The following is a 24,905-nucleotide window of genomic DNA, read 5'->3' as shown; positions in this document are numbered from 1 at the left end:
CATGATCTCACAGTTTGTGAGTTTGACCCCCACATCAGGCTCCGTGCTGACAGCTCAGAGCCTGGAGCCTGCTTTGGATTTTGTGTCTCCCTCTCTCTCTGCCCCTCCCCCACTCATTTTCTCTCTCTCTCTCTCTCTCTCTCTCTCTCTCTCTCTCAAAAATAAACATTAAAAAAATGTTTATACCTTTTATAATTTGGTTTCATCTGTGAAGTTTTAAATTTCTAGATACTTATATTCTTTAATCTCCGATTTAAAAATAAAAAGTATTTTCATCTTAGGTGCAAGATTTTTGTTTTTGTCTTGAGCAACCTCAAAATATACTTTATGAGCAAGGATGTCATATACGATATTTTTATTTTTATTTTTATTTGTGAAGAGAGAGCATGCAAGTGCATGAGGGAAGGGCAGAGAGAGAGAGAGAGAGAGAGAGAGAGAGAGAGAGAGAATCTGAAGTAGACTCCATGCCCAGCACAAGCCCAACAATGGGACTGATCTCACCACCTGAAATTATGACTTGAGCTGAAATCAAGAGTTGGATTTTTTTTTTTTAATGTTTATTTATTTAGTTTTGAGAGAAACAGAGCATGCAAGTGGGAGAGGGGCTGAGAGAGAAAGAGAGAATCCCAAGCAGGCTCTACACTGTCACCACAGAGCCCAATGCAGGGCTCAAACTCACTAACCATGTGATCATGACCTGAGCCGAAATCAAGAGTGGTATGCTTAACCGACTGAACCACCTAGGCACCTCTGTCTAATTAAAAAAAATAAAACTAAAGGGGTGACCAGCTCAGGTCATGATTGCATGGGTTGTGGGATGGACCCTGAGTATTCTCTCTCCCTCTCTCTCTGCCCCTTCCCCACCTGCACTTTCTTTCTCTCAAAATAAATAAATAAACTCAAATTAATAAATAAAAAATTTGACAAGGGTGCCTGGGTAGCCAGCTCAGTTGGTTAAGTGTCTGACTCTTAATTTCAGCTCAGGTCATATCTCACAGTTCACAAGACTGAGCCCCCATAGGGCTCTATGCTGAACATGGAGCCTGCTTGGGATTCTCTCTCTCCCTCTCTCTCCTCCTGCTCTGCTCTCTCTCTCTCGAAATAAACAAACATTAAAAAATTAAAAACATAAAAACTTCACAAATGCCATTAGGATATGGTCCCATTTAAATGGGAAATAAAGTTACAGGAAATAATGCGAGTTATCTAAAAAAAACAATAAGCAGTTTCTCAAACTATACAAATACTACTTATAACACTCAAGTTATTAATTTGAATTGAAAATAGTCAATTACTGGCTTTAGGATTTTTCACTTACAGAAATAAAAAAATTTGGCTTATTTAGTATAGCCACCAAGGTAAAGGTAGTGTATACTAAATCTCATATTTGTTTCTAGAATTAACAACTACAGTTCTTTCTGCTAACCCACGTAAGTAAATCATAACGCAAATGTGTTTTAGAAACTGCTGGACTGGCACCTGGGTAGCTCAGTTGGTTAAGCGTCCAACTTCAGCTCAGGTCATGATCTCTCAGCTCATGAGTTCGAGCCCCTCGTCCAGCTCTATGCTGACAGCTCAGAGCCTGGAACCTGCTTCGCATTCTGTGACTCTGAATCTGTCTCTCTCTGCCCCTCCCCAGCTCATGCTCTGTCTCTCTCTATCTCTCAAATAAACATTAGAAACCCGTGGACTAAAGGTCTCTCCCATCACTCAAGCGTCTAGGAAGAAAAAAAAAAAAAAGCTTTAATTATTTAAACAACAAAACAAAAAAACAATGTGAAATGTCCAGAATAGGCAAATCCAGACATACAGAAAGTAGATTAACAGTTGCCAAGAGCAGGGGCAGAGGAGTAGAGAAAGTAGAGTAAGGAGTAGAGAAAGAAACAGGAATGGAGAGGGACTGCTAATGGGTTAGTCTAAAATTAGACTGCAGGAGTGACTGGGTAGCTCAGTTGGTTAAGCAGGTGACTCCTGGTTTCAGCTCAGGTCATGATCTCACAGTTTGTGAGTTCGAGCCCCCACTGGTCTCTGTGCTGACAGCACAAAGTCTGCTTGTGATTCTCTCCCTCTCTCCCTACCCCTTCCCCACTTATGCTCGGGCTGCCTCTCTCAAAATAAATAAATAAACTTTTTAAAAATTAAAAAAAAAATTTATAGTCACAGTAGCACAATATACTGAATATACTAAAATCCAATGAACACTCCGAATGAATTTTATGACATGCAAAATTTTTTAATAAAGTTATAAGGGAAAACACCTGGAAAAAATTGAATTAAAGAAAAAAATATTTTTAAGTATAATAAAGTCTAAGTTTTTCCCATGGGAAGCTAGTTTAGTATTAAATAAGTGACAAAACACAAAAAAATCAAAACAGAAAATGACATTTCTATTTTAATTTTTCAGTTATTTAATAGTACACTTACATATACTAACAAATAAAAGTTTGAAGAATTCTAGAAAGCATTTTAGTTCAGAAACTACAAAAATATTTCAGTTAATTAAGTGAATACCTTTTCACCTAGGAAAATAAAACTACTGGATACCAATATTTTAAATGACTATAAAATTTTTAATAGATGTCTAAAACTATTAATTCACAAAGAATCCCAATAGAAGAGAAGGGAAATATTAGTACATCAAGTTTAGTCCCCACAGAATGGCTTTAAACCACATGACAGTGCTACATATTCCACCATGACCAATACTGAATATGAAAAGAGAAACCATGCACACATGAACACAAACATTTCAGCACTTTTGGCAAACTCTGCCATGAAGATCATCATCCAGTGTTTCCCTCAATGTCTTTATTCAAAGTCCTCTAAGGCCCAGGAAACAAATTTCTTCTGAACACAGACAAAGAAGACACATTTTATCAATAATCTTCCTTTATGGACCAATGAGCATTATGAAATTCATCACAGTCTATCTCAGATGACTAGAAGCTCACAAAACTTGGTCTGAATATAATTAACTTTCCTTTTTGTTGATTTCTGGTACACTATTCTCTTTACTTTTGTTACCACAAATGTAGCCCTTATTTTACCTTGTTCTAAAAAGTGTCACTTTATTGCTATTTTTGAGATGGACATTACTTAAATGTGTTTTAGGAACAGATGAAGTGTAACCAAATTTTTAAATTGCATTTTCAAAAACAAAAATAATCTCTTACCTGTTTGACATCCCGAACAAGATGAAAAAGCATTGGATTAGTTGGACCTTGTTTCTTTAAGGAGAAAAAATTAGAGCGAACTATTACTTTCTTCTAAAATAATTTAACAACTTCTCTTTTTGTTACTTACTGAACTTTATCAACCTTCTTGCCCAAATCATATTTTCAGTTAAATAAATTCTGTTCATAAAATGGAGCAAAGAAAAAGATATAATCATTTTGTATTGTCATATTTACCTTCATTAAGATGTGTAATTTATGTTGTTTTACTTATGCAGAACACAAATTTATAATCATGAAAACATTTAAGTGTCACAATTATATCTTTAATCTACATTTCTTTAATTGGTAATGGAGCTTTACACTCTTCTTATTAAAATGTACCTTGTTTCTGCCACTAAATCAAGTTGCATCAATACTTTAAATATTTTGGATAATAAACTTTAAAAATTTATATATGTCATCTTAATTTCCACCTAAGGAAGTTAAAACGGAATACTTACATCCATAAATAACTTATTATCTTACTTCCACTTACGTATACTATTAGACTAAACACAAATGTCATTTTTACAGTAATCTTATGTTGATGGTGTCCTGTATTTTGAAATAAAACCCAGTGTGTATGTCCCCCATCAAGGCTGAGGTAAATGGACCAAAAATGTATCCTAAACTTTTTACAGTGGTCTGATCCATCTGAAACCTACTACAGTGAATTCTAGGCAGCATCACAAACAAGACACTTATTTTCAATATTTTAAATCTATTGTTTAAAAGAAATATCAAATCAAATTTTCCTCCCATCACTGTGTTATTAATTTTTAAGAGGTTATTATAGTAATCAACTCAATCTACTTGAACATTTTGACCACATATACTTGGTAATAGATTTTCAAATCTCAGTGGGTAAACCTCTTATTTCTTTACAAATACTTTCTCTTTTAATTATTTTTCAAATGTTTATTTATTTTGAGAGAGAGAGAGCATGAGTGAGGAAGGGGCAGAAAGAGGGGGGAAGGGAGAGAATCCCAAGCAAGCTCTGTGCTGTCAGGTTTGTGTAGCGCTCAAACCCACGAACTGTGAGATCATGACCTGAGCTGAATACATGGGTCAGACGCTTAACTGACTGAGCCAATTAGGTGCCCCCCAAAATATTTTCATTTCAAAATTCTGTATAATATCTAAAGATGACTGTAACTAATATTGTGTATATTGTGTATTTAGCCTTACTTTGCTCTTTCTTTTTACAATATATTTTAAATTTTATTTATTTATTTAGAAAGAGAGAGACAACAGGGGAGGGGCAGAGAGAGAGGGAGAGAGAGAGAGAGAGAGAGAGAGAGGGAGAGAGGGGGAGAGGAAGAGGAAGAGAGAGAGAGGTAGAGAATGAATCCCAAACAGGCTCCGCACTGTTAGTGCAGAGCCTGATGCAGGGCTCGAACTCATAACCATGAGATCATGACCTGAGCCAAAGTCAGACACTGAACTGACTAAGCCACTCAGGTGCCCTCTTTTTACTATTTAATCTATCCACTCAGAACCTAAGTTTTCTCTGGCAATTCTTCCTTGTATGTTAATTTTTTAAAAATAAATACAAAGTATTTCATATTTTTAGGTATTAGCAAGTTTCATTATATTTTCTCTAACAGTATATAATCACATAGACATGCAATATTTAGAATTCTATTTTATCTCAATCCATTACTGTTTATTCATTATATTAATTTCTTAGTATAAAGGAAATATATTTTAATACAGCAGTTTTCAAAGTGTGTCCAGTTTCCCCTGATGGCCCCCAAGACTCTTTGAAAAGGTCCATGAGATCAAAAATATTTTCAGAATCATGTTAAGATATTTGCATTTTTTCATTCTCACTCTCTCTCAGTGGTTAGTGTTTTCCAGAGGCTTCTTGATGTATGATATCATAAGATTAAATTCAAAAGCAAATATAAAAATCCAGTTGTCTTCTATGAAGCCTGATACTAAAGAGAACTGTAAAACAGTATATGTATTCTATTCTCTTCACTTTTTTTTCTCGAAAAATATTTTTTGTGTTAACGTGACAGATTATTATTGTTACCTAAACACAAACTAATATTTTAAAAATTTCTTGGTTTTACATTCTGTAATATGGTAAGTATCGAGACACATAAACAAACCCTTTTAAGAACAGCTCTTTTGGGGCGCCTGGGTGGCTCAGTCAGTTAAGCGGCTGACTTCGGCTCGGGTCATAATCTCGCGGTCCGTGAGTTCGAGCCCCGCATCAGGCTCTGTGCTGACAGCTCAGAGCCTGGAGCCTGTTTCAGATTCTGTGTCTCCCTCTCTCTCTGACCCTCCCCTGTTCATGCTCTGTCTCTCTCTGTCTCAAAAATAAATAAAAACATTAAAAAAAAAAAAAATTAAAAAAAAAAAAAAAAAAGAACAGCTCTTTTAAGTCCCCAATAATTTTTATGTAATAGGACACTGATACCCCAAAAGTTTGAGAGCCACTACTTTATCATATTATATAATCCCTTAACGTTAAAAAAATTTTTATCAGTAACTGATACTGAAAAGTTTATCTTAAAAATTTGAATTATACATTAAAAAAATTACTTGCCTTGCTAATGGGATCAATTTTTATTTTTATTGTTTTATATCTGGTTTATATTTCAAGGATAAACCTTACTTCAGCACAATGAATAATCCTTTTAATTTTTATATTTGTTCACTAGAAACAGAAGGTCATCAAAGTTCAATGTAACTGTGCTAGACATTATTAAAGATAAAAAATGGGGGAAAAATAAGGATATAATCCTTATTCAAAAAAAAATTTATAATCCACAGGGGAAGATACAATTGTCCTCAACTAACTACCTCAATGAGCTTCATGGAGGCAGCAGCATGGCATTTGAACTATGTTCTTAATAATGAATAAAATTCCAGTAAGTAGAGAGTAGCTGAGAGAAAAACACTGCAGTGTGTAAACAAGAACTGCTTTTTTGTTAAGTTTATGTTTTTGAGGAACAGTAGGAAGACAACGTAACAAACATTTATGGAAAGGTACGGGTGGGAATAAAAGGCCAAGTGAAAGAGCTATGACAAAATTTCAAAAGCTGGAGAGCTTTGAAAATCAAGCAAAGAGTTTGGGTATTATTTTATACACACTGGGAGCTATTAAAAGTTTTTTATTTAAATTTTACTTAAATGTTAGTTAGCATACCTTGCAGAATTGGTTTCAGGAGAATTCAGTGATTCATCACAAGTGCCCTCCTTAGTACCCATCACTCATCTAGCCCATCTCCCACCCACCTCCCTCTGTTAACCTATAGTTTGTTCTCTATCATTAAGAGTCTCTTGTGGTTTGTTCCCTCTCTTCTCTTCCCTTCCCCTTCCCTTTTATTCATGTTTTGTTTCTTAAATTCCACACATAAGTGAAATCATATGGTATTTGTCTTTCTCTGACTTATTTTGCTTAGCATAACACATTCTAGCTCCATCCACATCATTGCAAATGGCAAGACTTCATTCTTTTAGATGGCTGAGTAATATACCATTATATATATGTGTGTGTGTGTATATATATATATATATATATACACACACACACATACACACCACATCTTATCTATTCATCAGTTGATGAGCATTTGGGCTCTCTTCATAGTTTGGCTATTGTTGATAATGCTGCTGTAAACACTGGGAGGCATGTACCTCCTTTGAATCTGTAGTTTGTATCACTTGGGTAAATACCTAATAGTGCAATTGCTGGATTGTAGGGTAATTCTAGTTTTAGTTTCTTGCATCCTTGCCAACATCTGTTGTTTCCTGAGTGGTTAATTTTAGCCATTTTGACAGGTGTGAGGTGGTATCTCATCCTGGTTTTGATTTGCATTTCCCTGAAGATGAGTGATGTTGAGTATCTTTTCAGGTGTAGGTTGGCCATCTGGATGTCTTCTCTGGAAAAGTGTCTATTCATGTCTTCTGCCCATTTCTTCACTGGATTATTTGTTTTTCATGTGTTGAGTTTGATAAGCTCTTTAAATATTTTGGATACTACCCTTTATCAGATATGTCATTTGCAAATATCTTCGCCCATTCCATAGGCTACCTTTTAGTTTTGTTGACGGTTTCCTTCACTGTGCAGAAGATTTTTATCTTGATGAAGTCCCAATAGTTCATGTGTGCTTTTGTTTCTTCTGCCTTCAGCAACATGTCTATTAAGAAGCTGCACCAGTCGAGGTCAAAGAGGTTGCTGCCTGTGTTCTCTTCTAGGATTTTGATAGGTTCCTGTCTCACTTTTAGGTCTTCCATCAATTTGAATTTATTTCTGTGTATGGTATAAGAAAGTGGTCCAGTTTCATTTTTCTGCCTATCCCCATCCAGTTTTCCCAACACCATTTGTTGAAGAGACTCTTTTTTTTCCATTGGATATTATTTTCTGCTTTGTTAAAGATGAGTTGACTATATGGTTGGGGAGTCCATCTGTGGGTTTTCTACCCTGTTCCGTTGATCTGTGTGTCTGTTTTTGTGCCAGTACCAAACTGTCCTGATGACTATAGTTTTTTGTTTTTTTGTTTTTGAGAAAAAGAGAGAGATGGCGCAAGTGAGCAAAGGGAAGAGAGAGACAGGGTGCTGGTGGGGTGGGGGTGGGGGCGGGAGCGGAGCTCATGTTTTTTTTTATCTGAGGCAGGGCTTGTGCTCACCAGAAGCAAGGCTCAAGCTCACCCGATGTAGGACTCAAACTCACGAACCGTGAAATGATGACCTGAGCTAAAGTCAGATGCTTAATGCCTAAGCCACCCAGGAGCCCGCCTAAAGCTTTGTAATAAAGCTTGAAATCCGGAATCATGATTTGTTTTTTTCTTTTTCAGTATTGCTTTGGTTATTTGGGGTCTTTTGTGGCTCCTTACACGTTTTAGGATTGTTTGTTGTAGCTCTGTGAAAAATGCTGGTGGTATTTTGATGGGGATAGCATTGAATATGAAGACTGCTTTGGGTAGTATAGACATTTTAACAATGTTTGTTTTCCAAACCATGAGCATGGAATGCTTTTCCATTTCTTTGTGTCCTCTTCAATTTCCTTCTTAAGTGTTCTATAGTTTTCAGAGTATACATCTTTTACTTCCTTAGGTTTATACCTAAGTATCTTATTGTTTTGGGTACAATTGCAAATGGAATCAATTCCTTTATTTCTTTTCCTGCTGCTTTGTTATTGGTGTATAGAAATGCAACAGATTTCTGCCCATTGATTTTATATACTGCAACTATGCTGAATTCATGTGTTAGTTCTAGCAATTTTTTGCTAGAGCAACTAGCAAATTGCTAGAGCAATTTTTTGGTGGAGTCTTTGGGTTTTCTACATAGAGTATAACATCGTCTGCAAATAAATAGTGAAAGTTTGACTTCTTCCTTGCCAATATGGATGCCTTTTATTTTTGTTGTCTGATTGCTCAGACTACGATTTCCAGTACTATATTAAATAGTAATGATGAGAATGGACATCCCTCTCTTGTTCCAGACCAGAGAGGAAAACCTCTCAGTTTTCCCCACTTGACGGTATTAGCTGTGGGTCTTTTATATATAGCCTTTATGATAGTCCATCTATACCTACTTAGTTTTTAACAAGAATGGATGCTATATTTTGTCAGATGATTTTTCTGCATCTATTGACAGGCTCATATGGCTCTTACCCTCTCTTTTATTAATGTGGGGTATGTATCAGATTGATTGATTTGCAAACACTGAACTACCCCTGTAGCCCAGGAATAAATCCCACTTGATCACAGTGAGTAATTCTTTTCATGTACTGTTGGATTTGATTCGCTAGTACCTTTTTTTTTGTTTTTACAATTGCTAGTATCTTGTTGAGAATGTTTGCATCCATGTTCATCAGGGTATTGTTTGTAACTCTCCTTTTTAGTGGGGTCTTCATCTGATTTTTGAATGAAGGTAATGCTGGCTTCAATGAGTTTGGAAGTTTTCCTTCCATTTCTATTTTTAGAACAGTTTGAGAAGAATAGGTGTTAACTCTTCTTTAAATGTCTGGTAGAATTCCCCTGGGAAGTCATCTGGCCCAGGACTCATTTGTTGGGAGATTTTTGATTACTGATTCAATTTCTTTGCTGGCTATGGGTCTGCAAACTTTCTATTTCTTCCTGTTTCAGTTTTGGTAGTTTGTGAGTTTCTAGGAATTTGTCCACTTCTTCCAGATTGCCCAGTTTGTAGGCATATCATTTTCATAATATTCTCTTATAACTGTATTTCTGTGGTGCTGATTGTGATCTCTCCTCTTTCACTTGTGATTTTATCTATTTGGGTCCTTTATCTTTTCTTTTGGTAAGTCTGGCTAAGGGTTTATCAATTTTGTTAATTCTTTCAAAGAACCAGCTCTTGGTTTTGATTTTTTTGTGTGTTTGTTTCTATATCTTTTATTTCTGCTCTAATCTTCATTATTTCCCTTGTTCTGCTGCTGCTGGCTTTAGACTTTATTTGCTGTTCCTTTTCTAGCTCCTTTAGGCGTAGGTTAGGTTATGTATCTGGGGCCTTTCCTGTGTCTTGAGATAGGCCTGAATTGCACTATACTTCCCTTTTTGGACTGCATTTGCTACATCCCAAAGGTTTTGGACCATTGGGTTTTCATTTTCATTTGTTTTCATGTATTTTTTAAAATTTCTTCTTTAATTTCATTTTTTAGTAGGATATTCTTTAATGTCCATGTATCTGAAGGCTTTCCAAATTTTTTTGCGTGGTTTACTTCAAGTTTCATAGAGTTGTGACCTGAAAATATGCATGGTATTATCTCAATATTTTGTACCTGATGAGAGCTGATTTGTGACCCAATACATGATCTGTTTTTGGAGAATATTCCATGTGCACTCAAAAAGAATGTGTATTCTATTGCTTTAAGATGAAATATTCTGGGGCGCCTGGGTGGCTCAGTAGGTTAAGCGTCCAACTTCGGCTCAGGTCATGATCTCGCGGTCCGTGAGTTCAAGCCCCGCGTCAGGCTCTGTGCTGACTGCTCAGAGCCTGGAGCGTGTTTCAGATTCTGTGTCTCCCTCTCTCTCTGACCCTCCCCCATTCATGCTCTCTGTCTCAAAAATAAATAAACATTAAAAAAAATTAAAAAAAAGAAAAGATGAAATATTCTGAATGTATCTGGTAAGTCCATCTGGTCCAGTATCATTCAAAGCCATTGTTTCTTTGTTGATTTTCTGCTTAGATGACCTGTCCATTGTTGTATATGGGATGCTAAAGTCCCCAACTATCACTGTATTATTACCAATGAGTTTATTATTAATTGATTTATATACTTCGGGTGGGTCCAAGTTGGGGCATAAATATTTATAACTGTTAGATCTTCTTAATGGATAGAACCCTTAATTATGATATAATGCCCTTCTTCATCTCTTTACAGTCTGTTTTAAAATGTAGTTTGTCTGATTTAATTATGAATACTGTGGCTTTCTTTTGACATCCATTAACATGATAGACAGTTCTCCATCCCCTCACTTTCAATCTGCAGGTGTCTTTAGGTCTAAAATGAGTCTCTTGTAGGCAGCATATAGATGTATCTTGTTTTTATCCATTCTGATACCCTACATCTTTTGATTCTCCAGAGAATTTAATCAGAGTGATTATTGAAAGATATGAATTTAGTATCATAGTGTTACCTGTAGAGTTGGTGTTTTTGGTGATGCTCTCTGGTCCTTTCTACTCTTTGTTGCTTTTAGTCTTTTTTCTCCCCCCTCCACTCAAAGAGTCCTCCCTTAAAATTTTCTATAGGGCTGGTTTAGTGGTCATAAACTCCTTTAGTTTTTGTCTGGGAGACTCTTTATCTCTCCTTCTATTCTGAATGACAGCCTTGCTGGATACAGTATTCTTGGCTGTGTATTTTTCCGATTCAGCACGTTGAAAATAAAAATACATTGTCACTCCTTTCTGGCCTAAGTTTTGTGGACAGATATGCTGTGAACGTGATTTGTCTTCCCTTATAGGTTAAGGACTTTTTCCCCCATGCTGCTTTCAGGTTTCTTTCCTTGTGTGTGTATTTTGAGAATTTGATTATGGTATGTCTTGGCAATGGCTGGCTTTTGTTGAATTTAATGGGAGTTCTCTATGCTTCTTGGATTTTGATGTCTGTGTCCTTCCCCAGATTAGGGTAAGTTTTCAGCTACAATTTGCTACACAAACTTTCTGCCCCTTTTTCTCTCTCTTCATGTTCTGGGACTCCTATGATACAAATGTTATTACATTTAGTAAATTGCTGAGGTCCCTAAGTCTGCCTTCATGATCCCTGACCTTTGTTTCCCTCTTCTTTACAGCTTCATTATTTTCCACAATTTTATCTTCTGTATCACTAATTCCCCCTCTGCCTTGCCCATCCTCATTTTTATGGCCTCTATTTGGATCTGCATCTTGGTTATAGCAGTTTTTAAAACATTTATTTATTTTGAGAGAGAAAAAGAGCATGTGAGCAAGCAGGGAAGGGGCAGAGAGAGGGAGATAGAGAATCCCAAGCAGGCTCCATGCTGTAAGCACAGCCTGACATGGGGCTCAACCCTACAATCCACAAGATCATGACTTGAGCTGAAATCAGGAGTCATATGCTTAGCTGACTGAGCCACCCAGGCACCTTGTTGCTATAGCATTTTTAATTTCATTCCGTGTAGATTTCGGGTCTTTTATCTCTGCAGAAATGGATTCTCTAGTGTCTTCTATGCTTTTATTCCCCAAGCCCAGCTAATATCCTTATAATCATTTAAAAAAAATTTTAATGTTTATTTATGAGAAAGAGAGACAGAGCGCGAGGTGGGGAGGGGCAGAGAGAGAGAGAGAGTGAGAGAGAGAGAGAGAGAGAGAGAGAGAGAGAGAGAGAGACACACAGAATCCAAAGCAGGCTCCAGGCTCTGAGCTGTCAGCACAAGAGCCCGATGCGGGGCTCGAACTCAGGACCGCAAGATCATGACCTGAGCTGAAGTTGGACGCTTAACCAACTGAGCCAACCAGGCACCCCTAAATTCTAGTTCAGACATCTTACTGCATTGATTAAATCCTTGGCTGTCATATCTTCCTGTTCTTTCTTTTGAGGTGAATTCCTCTATCTTGTCATTTTTGATGACAAAAAACAGTAATAACAGAATCAAATAAAAATTTAAAAAGTAAAAAAAAAAAAAAATCACATAATGGAAGCTAGATCCTAGGTGTGTTTTGGTCTGCTTGTTAAAAGAAGCTTGGAAGACAAAAGAGAAAAGAAGAGAGAAAAAAATATATAATAAAAAAAAACGATAAAAAGGCCGCCTAGGGTGCTCAATCAGTTGAGAGTCCAACTTATTTCAGGTATGGCTGTGTTTCAAAACCCCACATTTTAGAGACCCCTATGGCTCAAAGCCATCCTCTGGGAAACGGTCTTGCTGTGCTATGTCTGGGGCCGGCTTGTCCCGGAAAATGGTTGCACCACAGTGCACTGGCACCAGCTCGAGTTTATGGTAAATAACAATACACAGCTGGTACCAGGGTTTACTGCCCTCAGCCACATCTCTGTTCCTATACAGGTGACTGAGGTGGCTTGAAGGTGACCACTGGGTGTTTTGCTTGTGGAGAGGCCATATCACCTCTACCAAACGCACTCCAAGCAGGGGAACCGCTTCTCCCCATGCGACCTAGGGGATCCTCAGACTGGACAGCCTGCTCCCAGGTCTCCACCCTGCTTCCTCACTGAAGTAGCACCAGGGGCTGACCTCTGAAACTTCAGACTGTGCTCCGCTGTTTATAAAAGACTGGCAGTAATGAAACCCTCTCCTTTTTCCCCCATTAGTGGTTTCAGGGAGTAGTTTTTTCTTGTGTAGTCCTCTGTGCATGTTTTCACTCCTTCTCTTTAGACGCTTTTATAGCGAGTGCTTTCTTCCACAAACCCAATGCACTGCTCTCTCTCCCTCTGTCTTTCTCCTGCCTGGGAAAACAGCTCCCTCCCATGTGAAGCACCACGGCTCTTCTATCCCCCAATTCACCTCTCCACACCATGTACCTGCCGTGTTCTCTCCCTCAAATTATTCAGATTGTTCTGTTACCCTCAGATCAATTTTCTAGATATTCAAATGGTTTGATGTCGATCTAGCTGTGTTCGAGGGACAAGACAAGCCCAGGGTCTCCTTACTACTCTGCCATTTTAAACCCCCACCCCCACCCCCACGGATCTATCAAAAATTTTTAAATTGAAGAAAGACATGGTAAAATATATGATTATAAGAATAATTAGTTTAAAGAACTAATTTGAAGAAAGGATAAGATTAGACTACTGAAGTAGTATGACTGCTATAAAGACAAGGTACAAAGACATTAGGAATGAAAAGGAGATAAATAAGTAGAAACTGATGAATGGACAGACAGCTTTGCAGAGAAGTCAGATTTAGAAAGCTAGGATTTGGTAATAGTGCACTTCAAAGTATAGCTCAATTAAAGCTGGCAACATGGAAAACCAATAAGATGGCAGTATTTACTCTCTCCAATGCTAGACATGTGAAATTTCAAAATGAATGATTTCAAAAGGCTTTGTAAGGGGGATAGTTTTCAGGAGCTCTTTAGAAAATAATGAAAAATGGTATGTAACCTAAAAGGGGGACACCACAAGGTCAAAATCATGAAAAACAAAAAGGATAAACAAAAAAACAATGTGTAATTTCTCTATTACAAAAAGGCATCAATAAAAATTTAGTGTAACAAATGACGACCAAGAAAAAAGAAAAAGAAGGAAATACAATTATTCTGTAATTAAGAAGCTGATCCTAGAGTTTTAAAAAGGGGCGAGGATAAGGAAAAGACAGGCTTATTAACACTTTACCTTTTCCCTATGTTGCCACGATGACAGGGAAAATCTCCAGAAACAAGGAAATGGTTTCAGATTGTCATATAGCACACTAAGACTTACAGGACACTAAGACTGGCTGCAATTTTTTCAAGTAATCAAGCAAATCATTAAAGGTTTTAGCAGAATTGGATATGTTTAAGTAAAATGACATTTCCCAAAGATAACAAAGCTTAGTCAACAAAGAATTTTAACACACACTTACTGTGTTGTAAAGTTCTTCCAGTCTAGGAATGGTAAGGAATTTATGCATGCTTACTCCATTTTCAATAAGTAGTTTTACAAATGCAACTCTATCCATTACAAGAGCATCAAGCATAGCTTGTTCCAAGGATCCAACCTAAAATATCAAAATTAGTGAATATATTTCACACATCCTAATTACACAAATAATTCTTAATGCAAGTCCTAGGATTTATACTTATTTGTTCTTGAATAGTTTTGGAACAAACTAAAAAGATGCAAAATAGTAAAAGGCTAGAACTTAAGGTATAAAGGGAATAGAAGAAAAGACCTCTCTATACTAGCATTCCCCAAAGAATACTCCATAAGCACTATTTCTGCAGGAGAGAAGTGTTACATATTGGGGGGGAGGGGGGGGGAGGGGGGGGAGAAAGAATCCATCATCAAGTAAATTTGGGGGAAAAAAAATCTTAGAGCAATGGTTCTCAATGTTTAGGAAAGGTTTTTTGGACAGATCATTTCACTATTTGGGGGCCATTACTAACATTCAAAGGATACCAGATATCATGCACTACGCCAGACAATTTCACTCAGAAAGGACTGTCCGATATCTCACACAACTTTGTTATGCTGTTGGACTTTCATGTGTGAAAATGCAATAATTCTGCTTTACATATAAACACAAAGTATTGTCATAGTTTGTTTTGCAATGAAGTTTCCAAAAATACAACATCATATTAGTTACATAAGATGGTACTTAGTTTTCTTTAGAACTTTAACAGAAATTATTCACCATTAGAGAAAAATTGCATCTCCTAATAGCAATATAATTTGTGCCATTTGAGTTTAATGTAAACCATGTACGTCAGCCAGTATTTTCAAGCTGCCCCTTTTAAGTTTTTAGGGACTCTTTATAGACTTCAACAGACTCTGAATCAAATGCTGTTAAATTAGTGGAGACACAAATATAGAAATTTCAAGTATCATTAATAGGGTATTATATTTTATTTAAGAAACAATTTTTAAAAATCATTTATTTTTGAGAGAGAGACAATGTAAGCAGGGGAGGAAGAGAGAGAGAGGGAGACACAGAATCCAAAGCAGACTCCAGGCTCTGAGCTGTCAGCACAGAGCCTGACTTGGGACTCGAACTCACAAACCGAGAGATCATGACCTAAGCCGACGTCAGACACTTAAACAACTCAGCAACCCAGGCGCCTCATAAAGGGTATTTTATTAATAGAACACATTGGGGCGCCTGGGTGGCTCAGTCGGTTGAGCGCCGACTTCGGCTCAGGTCACGATCTCGCGGTCCGTGAGTTCGAGCCCCGCATCGGGCCCCTGTGCTGACAGCTCAGAGCCCGGAGCCTGTTTCAGTTCTGTGTCTCCCTCTCTCTGACCCTCCCCCATTCATGCTCTGTCTCTCTCTGTCTCAAAAATAAATAAACGTTAAAAAAAAAAAATATAGAACACTAATATATTTAATATTAATGCATTTAACATTAATATATTTTATATGTATATTAAGATATTTTAAATATCTCATATTATTGCTTCTGTATATTTTTAATATTTTAGTACCATATGATAAAATAAAACTTTGTGGGGAAAATCAGTATCAAAATTATTGGTTGTTTTTTGGGTTTTTTTTTTAACCTGTTGTTTTTCAATTTATTCTGATACTGTCTGCATAAGTTTACTAGATAAATGTACAACTTCTCTACAGCAGCTTCTATTACCATTTCTCCAATCTGTCCTCTATTTCCATCTCTTAGCAAAGGATCTGGTCACCAAGATCTTCTTAAGGATACTAACTAAATGCACACCTCATACATGATGGGATTTCAACATGGAAGATATGTTTTCTGCAGTTTTTAAGTATATTTATTTATTTTTTGAGAGTAAGTGCACAAGCAAAGGAGGGAGGGGAGGGGGGGGGAGAGAGAGAGAATTCCAAGTAGGCTCCAGGCCATCAGCATGGAGCCAAACATGGGGCTTGATCCCATGAACCGAGAGATCATGGCCTGAGTGGAAATCAAGAATAAGATGCTCAACCAACTGAACCACCCAGGTGCCCATGTTTTCTGCAATATTTTTTATCACTCAGCTCTATGTCACAACAAGGGAAATATTTTGACATTGCACTTAAAAATAAGGCCGAACTAATTAATAACACCGTAAAACTTATTCAATTTCTCCTATTAATAGCCACTGATTTATCAAGGCATGCTATTCTTATTTTAGGATTCTTTCTCTTATCACATACAAATAATTCTCATATGTTATTACTTATTCTAACTACTTTTGCTCTAATTCCTATTTGTTCCTCTTCTTTGCTCTTTCCTTGTCCTGTAGTTGTCAATGGGTATTTTTCTGCTCCCCATGGAATTTAAATTACCAACAACATTTCCATATTAGTGTGTACTCACAACTGCAGCATTTTACACGGATTCTACATAAAATAAGTGCAAGCATATAATTATTTATTATGCTATTTATGTTTCCATTCTTAAGTATCGTCACATTGAAATACCTATTTTTATTATAAATGACTTTCGTTTGTCTTTATCACAATATGGCATTATATTGTTTTTTTTCTTTAACATTTATTTATTTTGAGAAAGAGAGCACAAGCAAGGGAGGGGCAGACGGAAGAAGAGAGAGAATCCCAAGTAGGCTCTGCAATGCCAGCTCAGAGCCCAACACAGAGCTCAATCTCATGAACCGTGAGATCATGACCTGAGCCAAAACCAAGAGTTGGATGGTTAAATGACTAAGCCACCCAGGCTCCCCAATATATTTTTATTTGTATAGTAAGTACTTGATAAAATTTTATTTTCATGTAATAAAAAGGGCATAATGAAACTTATGTTTTAAAAAAGAAGTGTTCTATCTAAATTGAGTTTATAACCACTGCCCAAAACAACAATAAAGCCTTACGAAATTTTCACATCTGAAGAAAAAAAGGTTTAAAGAAAAAGTATTTGCTTTGTTCCGCATTTCTTCACACACTCCATGCGTAACTCTTAACAACGAAGAGGAAAAACTGAAAAAATAGTGCTGCAAACTCTAGTATAAAGTAAAGCACAAAATCAAATAGGTAACATTGTGTTTAATAAATCCATGAGATAAACCATATATACACAGAAGATGACGGCTTTTTCCAAGTCTTTACACTTGAGATAAAAAAATTCAATGAAGCTATTCAAGGGACTAAAAGGTTGGTTTACTGTTAAAGAGTTTTACTACAGCTGATCAACATTAATTTCTTCCTCTGAAGTCCTGTAAGAATGGAAGTGACTAAATACTTTTTTTATTATTTATAGGAAATACATCTCCATGGTTTAAAAAAACGATCAAATACCAAAAATGGCATAAAATGAAACTTTCTCTCTTCTGCCCATCTTTATACAAACATATCTCATAGTAACAGTTTCCAGAAAGGTTCTATGACTACACAGTGCATGCAGATATGCCTGAATGTGTGTACATCCAAAAACAGAATTTGCTACAAAGAAGCTCATGCTGTGCATACTTTTCTCCACTTTGCTGTTTACGTTTCATAGAAAAGATTTAGCTCATCCTCTGTAAAGGCTGGATAAAAATTCAATGTGGGGATGAACATTCAATTTGCCAAATTTCCTATTGATTCAGACATATAACAAAAATTTATCAAGCATTTACTATGTGCCAGGCTGTGAATATAGGAGGTGAACAAAAATAGTCTTTCTTCTATAAAATTTACTATCCAGGAGTAGAGAGAGAAATAAATAGCTAAGATATATAAATGATTTCTCACATAGTGATAAATACTAAAGAAAAAAAATGGCAGAGAAGAACACAGAAAATGCTGTCATAGGGGACTTCTATTAAAATAGGGTAGACAATAAAAAGCCTACTTGAGGAGATGTTTGGTTAGAAACTAGAAAAAGAGGGGTGCCTGGCTAGCTCAACCGGGGGAGGATGCAACTCTTAATCTTGGGGCTGTGAGTTTGAGCCACATTGGGTGTAGAAATTACTTAATAAAACTTAAAAAAAAAAAAAAAAAAAAAAAGGGAAACCAGAAAAAGAAAACGAAGCAAGTCTAGGCAGGCATATAAGGGAATAGGATTCCAGACCAAAAAAACCCCACAAGTACAAAGACAGGAATATTATTGGTATGTTTTAAAAACAGTAAGAAGGCCAATATGGTTACATAAAAGAGTGCAAAGGGAATAGTGGTAACATGTAAAGTAAGAGAGGCAGTAATGGCGCAAATGATGTGAAACCCTATAAGCCATCATAAGGGCTCTGGACTGTGCTCTGCATAAATGTGATGTGATCCATCTTCTGTGTAATAGGAGAGGAAGAATGAGAGTAAGGAAACAAACAGGATGCTACTAAAACAATAAAGAAGAAGGGTGACAGTAGATTGAACCACGATGATAAAAAAATTGCATATTTTAAAGTAAATATGAAAACATTTACAAATGTTATTGAACTGGAATATATGAAAAAGAGAAAAGTAAGAAATGACACTAAGGCTTCTTATCTCAAAAACTGGGAAAAGGTTGTTGCCGTTTGGTTAAGATGAGAAAGACCACTGAAGGAACTAGTCTAAACATCTGATATAACACTATATTGAATTATCTTGTACATATAGGAATATTTCTTTTTTTTCCTTTCTTTTTTAATCTTTTGACCCCCTTCACCCATTTTGTCCCACTTCCCCACCCCCTCACCTCTAGCAACCACCAATCTGTTTATATATTCCACATATAAAAGAGACCATATGGTATTTATATTTCACCTAGCATAATGATCTCAAGATCCATCTATGTTGCTGCAAATGGCAAGATTTCATTCTTTCTTATGGCTGAATAATATTCCATGTATTCCATACAATTACCTTATCCATTCATCCATCAAGCCAGGAAACAATGAACAAAATGGCAATTAGTACATACCTATAATAATTACTTTAAATGTAAATGGACTAAATGCTCCAATCAAAATGCACACAGTGGTTGAATGGATTTAAAAAACAAGACTCATCATCTCTATGATGTCTACAAGAGACTCACTTTAGATGTAAAGTCATACACTAAAAGCGAAGAAACAGAATTAAGATATTCCATGCAAATGGAAACCAAAAGACAGAATAGGTATACTTATCTCAGACAAAACAGATTTTAAAACAAAGACTGTAATAAAAGATAAAAAGGAAGGGGTCAATCCACAAAAAGATATAACATTTGTAAATATTTATACATCCAACATAGGAGAACCTAAATATGTAACACAATTATTACAGACACAAGGGATTAAGAGACATCAATAATGATAGGATACTTTAATACACCCCCCATTATATCAATGGACAGATCATCCAGACAGAAAATCAATAAAAAAAAATTGGCTTTCGAGGCGCCTGAGTGGCTTGGTTGAGCGTTCAACTTCAGCTCAGGCCATGATCTCATGGTTCATGGGTTCAAGCCCCACATTGGGCTTTGTGCTGACAGCTCAGAGCCTGGAGCCTGCTTCAGATTCTGTGTCTCCCTCCTCTCTCTGCCCCTCCCCTGCTTATGCTCTGTCTCTCTCTGCCTCTCTCTCTCGAAAATAAATAAATGTTAAAAAAAATTTAAAAAAAAATAAAAAATTGGCCTTCAATGGACTTAATAGATATATACAGAACGTCCTATCCAAAAGCAACAGAACACACATGTCAAGTGTATATGGAACATTTTCCAGGATCGATAATATGGCAGGCCATAAAACAAGTTTTGATAAAATTATGAGGACTGATAATCATCAAGCATCTTTTCCAACCACAATGGTATTAACTAGAAGTTAATTACATGAAAAAAATTGGGAAATTCACAAATATGTGACGATTAAACAACATGCTACTGAACAATGAATGAGTCAAAGAAGAAACAAAAAAAATCTTGAGACAAATAAAATTGGAAATACAATAAACCATCATTTGTAGAATGCAACAAAAGCAGTTCTAAGAGGAAAGCTGATAGCAATAGATGCCTACCTCAAAAACTTCTAAAAGTCTCAAACTTAACTTTATACCTCAAGGAATTAGAAAAAGAATAAACAAAACCCAAAGTTAATAGCAGGAAGGAAGTAACAAAGATTAGAATAGAAATAATGAAACATAAACTAAAATGACAATAGAGAAGGTCAATGAAATCAATGAAACCTAAGAGCTAGTTGTTTGAAAAGATAAACAAAAAGCTGAGAAATCTTTGGCTGCACCCATCAAAAAAAAAAAAAAAAAAAAAAAAAAGGACTCAAAATCAGAAAATAGGTGATGCTACAACTGATACCAGAGAAATATAAATGATTTTAAAAGACTACTATGAACAATTACACACTAAAAAATTGGACAACCTAGAAGAAATGGGAAAACTCAATCTACTAAGGCTAAATGATGATGAAATGGAAAATATGAACAGACCAATTACGAGTAAGGAGATTGAATCAGTAATCAAAAACCTACCAAAAAACAGAAGAGCAGGACCAGACAGCTTTCTGGTGAATTCTACCAACAATCAAATCCTTCTTAATCTCTTCCAAAAAAATAAGGAGTGAATTCTTCCAAACTCATTTTATGAGGCTAGCATTATCCTGACAACACAAGAAAATTACAGGCCAATATCCCTAATAAACAAAGATGTATAATAGGGCACCATATCTAAGATTTCTTTCAGTTCTAGGATTTTTAGTGATGTATACCTTATAACAAAGGTTTTATCATGAGCAAAACAGAACTTAGGAAATCCTAAATGGATCTGCATGTCGTAGAAATGTTTAGCTAAACCAATCTTGCATTTTTGGCAGACAGGTAAAATGTCAACTCAGATCACATTTCCAGCAAATACTTTGTTATTATGCAGTTTAAGTGAATTACATTGTGTATATATTTACATACCAGCCACTGCTGTCCATAAACAAACACATGATTTTTGGCAATGTCAACTCTATCCCATGCCAGTGTAAGGATAAGCTGGTCAAATGCTGATGCATTAGTGCCTAATTGAATAAAGAAAACAGTTAATAAGTTCAATTAATTAATCTCCATTAAAATGTGAACACTTATGAACCTTTCCCATTTCCTTTTAATTAACTTACACAGTTCATGTCAGCCACTGCTCAGAGGTAGCCAGTCTCAGAGAGATAAGGTTACCCCAGGGCTTAGGACTTTTATTTTCCAACTATAGAAAACACACAGCCTCATTTACTGCAAACCCTTCAGAATGCAATAGGAATAAAACAAAAATTACCTGTTTCTATCACAAAGATAGTACTATGTTAGAATTATGAAAAATATCCTTACAGGTGCTTTCCTGTACGTATATAAATTCATACATATACTTTTAATTGTTCATGCAAAAGTACATCCTACGGTACAAAGTATTCAGTAGCCTACTTTATGTGTCTTAATATCATACCCTTAGTTCCTTATAACAGTACATACAGATTAACCTCATATACACATTAACAATACTTTTTAAAGGTGAGCTAAACTTGATTCAACAATCACACTAGTGGGCATTCAGGTTATTTTGAATTTTTTGGTGAATATATTTTTAGGTACATGTCTGTTTAAATAGGATGACTGTAGAAGCCAAAATGCTGGGAAGAAGAATACATACTTTCAAACTTTTAATATACTGCCAAAATATGTCCCAAAAAGGTTATAAGAACCTTTCAATGGTATAAGAATACCCAGTAGGAGTAAAATGCTTCTTTTATTAATATTTAATTATAATATTGACCATCTTTCCACATTTTTCCCAAGCATTTATATTATTCTGCTAACATTTTTACTTAAATTCAGACTCCTTTTCCCATGAGGTATTCATCACCTTACTATTAATTTATAACAACTCTTTGTGGTCTCTCCACAATCCTATTCCTTAATTTCCTCATCTATAAAATGAAGAAATAATAGGAAATCTGTCTCTTAGGGTTGTTATAAGATTAAATGATAAAGAACGTAAACCACTAAAACACAATGGCTAGCATAAAGAAAATTATATGACAAATATTGAGTTCTCTTTTTATTTTTTATATGTAGGCAATCCCATTTATTGATTTTTCCCTTTACAGTTTCTGAATTTCCTACTACTTATTATGTCTTTTTCCCAAGATGTAAATAGGTTATATTTTATTACAGTATTTTTCAAATGTTTAATCTATTGGCAATTTATTATGGTCTAATGTTTGGGAAATTCTTGTGAATGCTTAGTGCTCTTTTACTCTGCTCTGGCCACTTCACTGCATACCTGTGACTTTCAAGTACCCACCCAGATGAGACACAGTTTTAGCTTCTAATTTTTAGGAAGATTTTTCACCGTAATTCTGTTTGTTTTATGAGTTGGATGTCTTTGGCAAGATATGTGAGAGGACAACAGTTCAATGTGATGTGTATTAACTCTTTAGTCCTCAAATATACCACTAGTTTTCTTTCCAAACTTCCTTTCAGAATGAAAACAGCATGTTTAAGAACATACTAATTTCTATCAACCAATACCTTATTACCTTTAAACATATATTTTTCAGTCAATTAAAAATGTGACACATTCTTAACAGGATAATTAAATGGGTCTGGTGGCATACACCTTTCTAAAAATTAAAAAATTTTAAAAATTTCTGCAAGACAAAAACAAAAGCTCATTTGCTGACAAACAAAGCTAGCACTATTACCTTCCACAAAGAATAATTACTAAAAAATTCCCCCAAATTCAGCCAAATTAAAAGTCCTACCTTATATAAATAGGCTATGAATAAGATCTTACAAATAAAAAAATCTAAATCTTACCTTTCAGTAATGCAGTAAGTATTGCTACATCTATATCCTGATGTTCATCCGATCCAATATGGAAAACTGTGATCTATTTAAAGATCAATTCATAATATTATGCCTTTATATTTTCAAAGCTAAGGCATAAGGTATACAAAACAGAAACTAATTTCAAACCACATAGGAGATACAGTTTTTTGGGGTTTTGGTCAGAAATTAACTTCATTTCAACAAAAGACCCCCACAAAATTAAAAAATTTTCTCATCTACCAAATAAAAATGGCAAATATACTCAAAATGTTTAGTTTAATATTATATTCACTTTCTGACCTATTTTAGGTCCTTTACTACAATAAGCAACTTATGGCCTGAGAATATAGATTACGTATCTGAGTAAATCTTGACATTATTTCTACAGAATGAACATTTAATTCAAGTAATATATATGTGTGTTCTTGAATGAGAAATGTTTTATTTATTCAATTTTTAATTTTTTTTTTAATGTTTATTTATCTTCAAGAGAGAGGGAGACATAGAGCTCAAGCAGGGAAGGGGCAGAGAGAGAGGGAGACACAGAATCTGAAGCAGGCTCCAGGCTCCGAGCTGTGAGCACAGAGCCCAACGTGGGGCTTGAACTCACGAACTGCGAGATCATGACCTGAGCTGAAGTCAGACGCTCAACTGACTGAGCCACTCAGGTGCCCCGATAAATGTCTTATTTAATCCTTGTACTGGAAATGTCTCTGAATTATCTGAAGTGAAACACCACTTGAGAGATTTTTATTTAATAACATTTTTCATAAAGTAAAAGATTATTATAATCCCATATAATTTTTTCCTTTCAACTAACTTTATTGTGTATAAAAATGAAATACATGAAACGAAACAGATCAAACCATGTTATCATCTACCTATTATAGTTGTTAAAAATTTTATCTCTGAAAACTTAAGCCCATGTTTAGATGAATGAAATTAAGCAACACTGATCTTTAATTTGAGCACTGAGTCAGAGTAAAATAAAATCTTTTCTAAATATTTTTTTTTAAGACTTTTTTTTCAGTAATCTCTAGACCCAATATGGGATCAAATTTACAACCCTCAGATCAAGAGTTGCATGCTCTACCGACCAAGCCAACCAAGAGCTCCTACAGATATATTTTGGAGAAACCATTAACAACTCTTGACAGTTCTTGCTTGATTCTAGATATAATCTGTGGAGGTCTAGTTACTAAACTTTTCCCAAAACAGAAATGCAAATGTATGTCTCAATACCATACAGAAACCATAGTCCTTCTATGATATCCCTCCATTTGAACAAAATAATAAATGACATCTTTGCATGGTTAAAAAATATTTTAAAATTTTAAATCCAAATTTAAAACAAAAGTATTTCACCAATTTATAATGTATTTTGAATGACATAAAGAGGGTTATTCTGCAAAATCTACTTACAAGCTCCTTTCTTTTCATGCATTCCATCAGTGTTTGAAATAAATGAACTGCTTCACTTTGGCCAAAGTTAAATGTTTTTTTGATCGTTGAAATAATATCAGGCTCTGCTGCATCAGGAAGATTGCTGGAGTGAAAGGAAACATAACTTAATTCACTGATTTCAATTTCTATTATTTGTAGAATCTAATATGAAGTATAGATGAATCTATGTTAAGACCTTTAACATACTGTATTAATATTAAGTACTTCACCCTGAGTGAAATATCCTCCTTCATGAGACTCCCAACTGCAAGCCATATGGGGGGAAAAACGGGAGTTATTTTTCTCTTTGTATTATTTCTTAATTGTTTTACTAGGCATGTGTTGCTATAACAGTACTCACATTTATAAGATACTGTATAAAGATAATTATAAGACATTATTATGTATTAAGCAATACTTTGCCAAGATATCT

General features: G+C 35.4%; 1 protein-coding gene across 2 annotated transcripts in view; it reads right to left on the bottom strand.

Annotated features, from left to right (window-relative positions):
- TRPM7 (transient receptor potential cation channel subfamily M member 7) overlaps positions 1-24,905 on the bottom strand; it is a 122,354-nt gene that overhangs the window by 50,842 nt on the left and 46,607 nt on the right. The window contains exons 9-13 of one of the 2 annotated variants that reach the window (XM_060618536.2): positions 24,452-24,575; positions 23,018-23,090; positions 21,125-21,225; positions 14,225-14,359; positions 3,174-3,227 (exon numbers count right to left, since the gene is read on the bottom strand). In XM_060618536.2, the coding sequence (XP_060474519.2) occupies positions 3,174-3,227; positions 14,225-14,359; positions 21,125-21,225; positions 23,018-23,090; positions 24,452-24,575 (487 nt within the window). The remainder of the gene's footprint in view (positions 1-3,173; positions 3,228-14,224; positions 14,360-21,124; positions 21,226-23,017; positions 23,091-24,451; positions 24,576-24,905) is intronic. The other variant, XM_060618537.2, reaches the window with a different exon arrangement.

Source organism: Panthera onca, chromosome B3 (assembly GCF_046562875.1).
Source record: "Panthera onca isolate mPanOnc1 chromosome B3, mPanOnc1 haplotype 2, whole genome shotgun sequence".
Lineage (NCBI taxonomy): Eukaryota > Metazoa > Chordata > Mammalia > Carnivora > Felidae > Panthera > Panthera onca.
The sequence above is the reverse complement of the archived record's forward strand: the minus strand, read 5'-3'. Positions and strand labels throughout refer to the sequence as shown.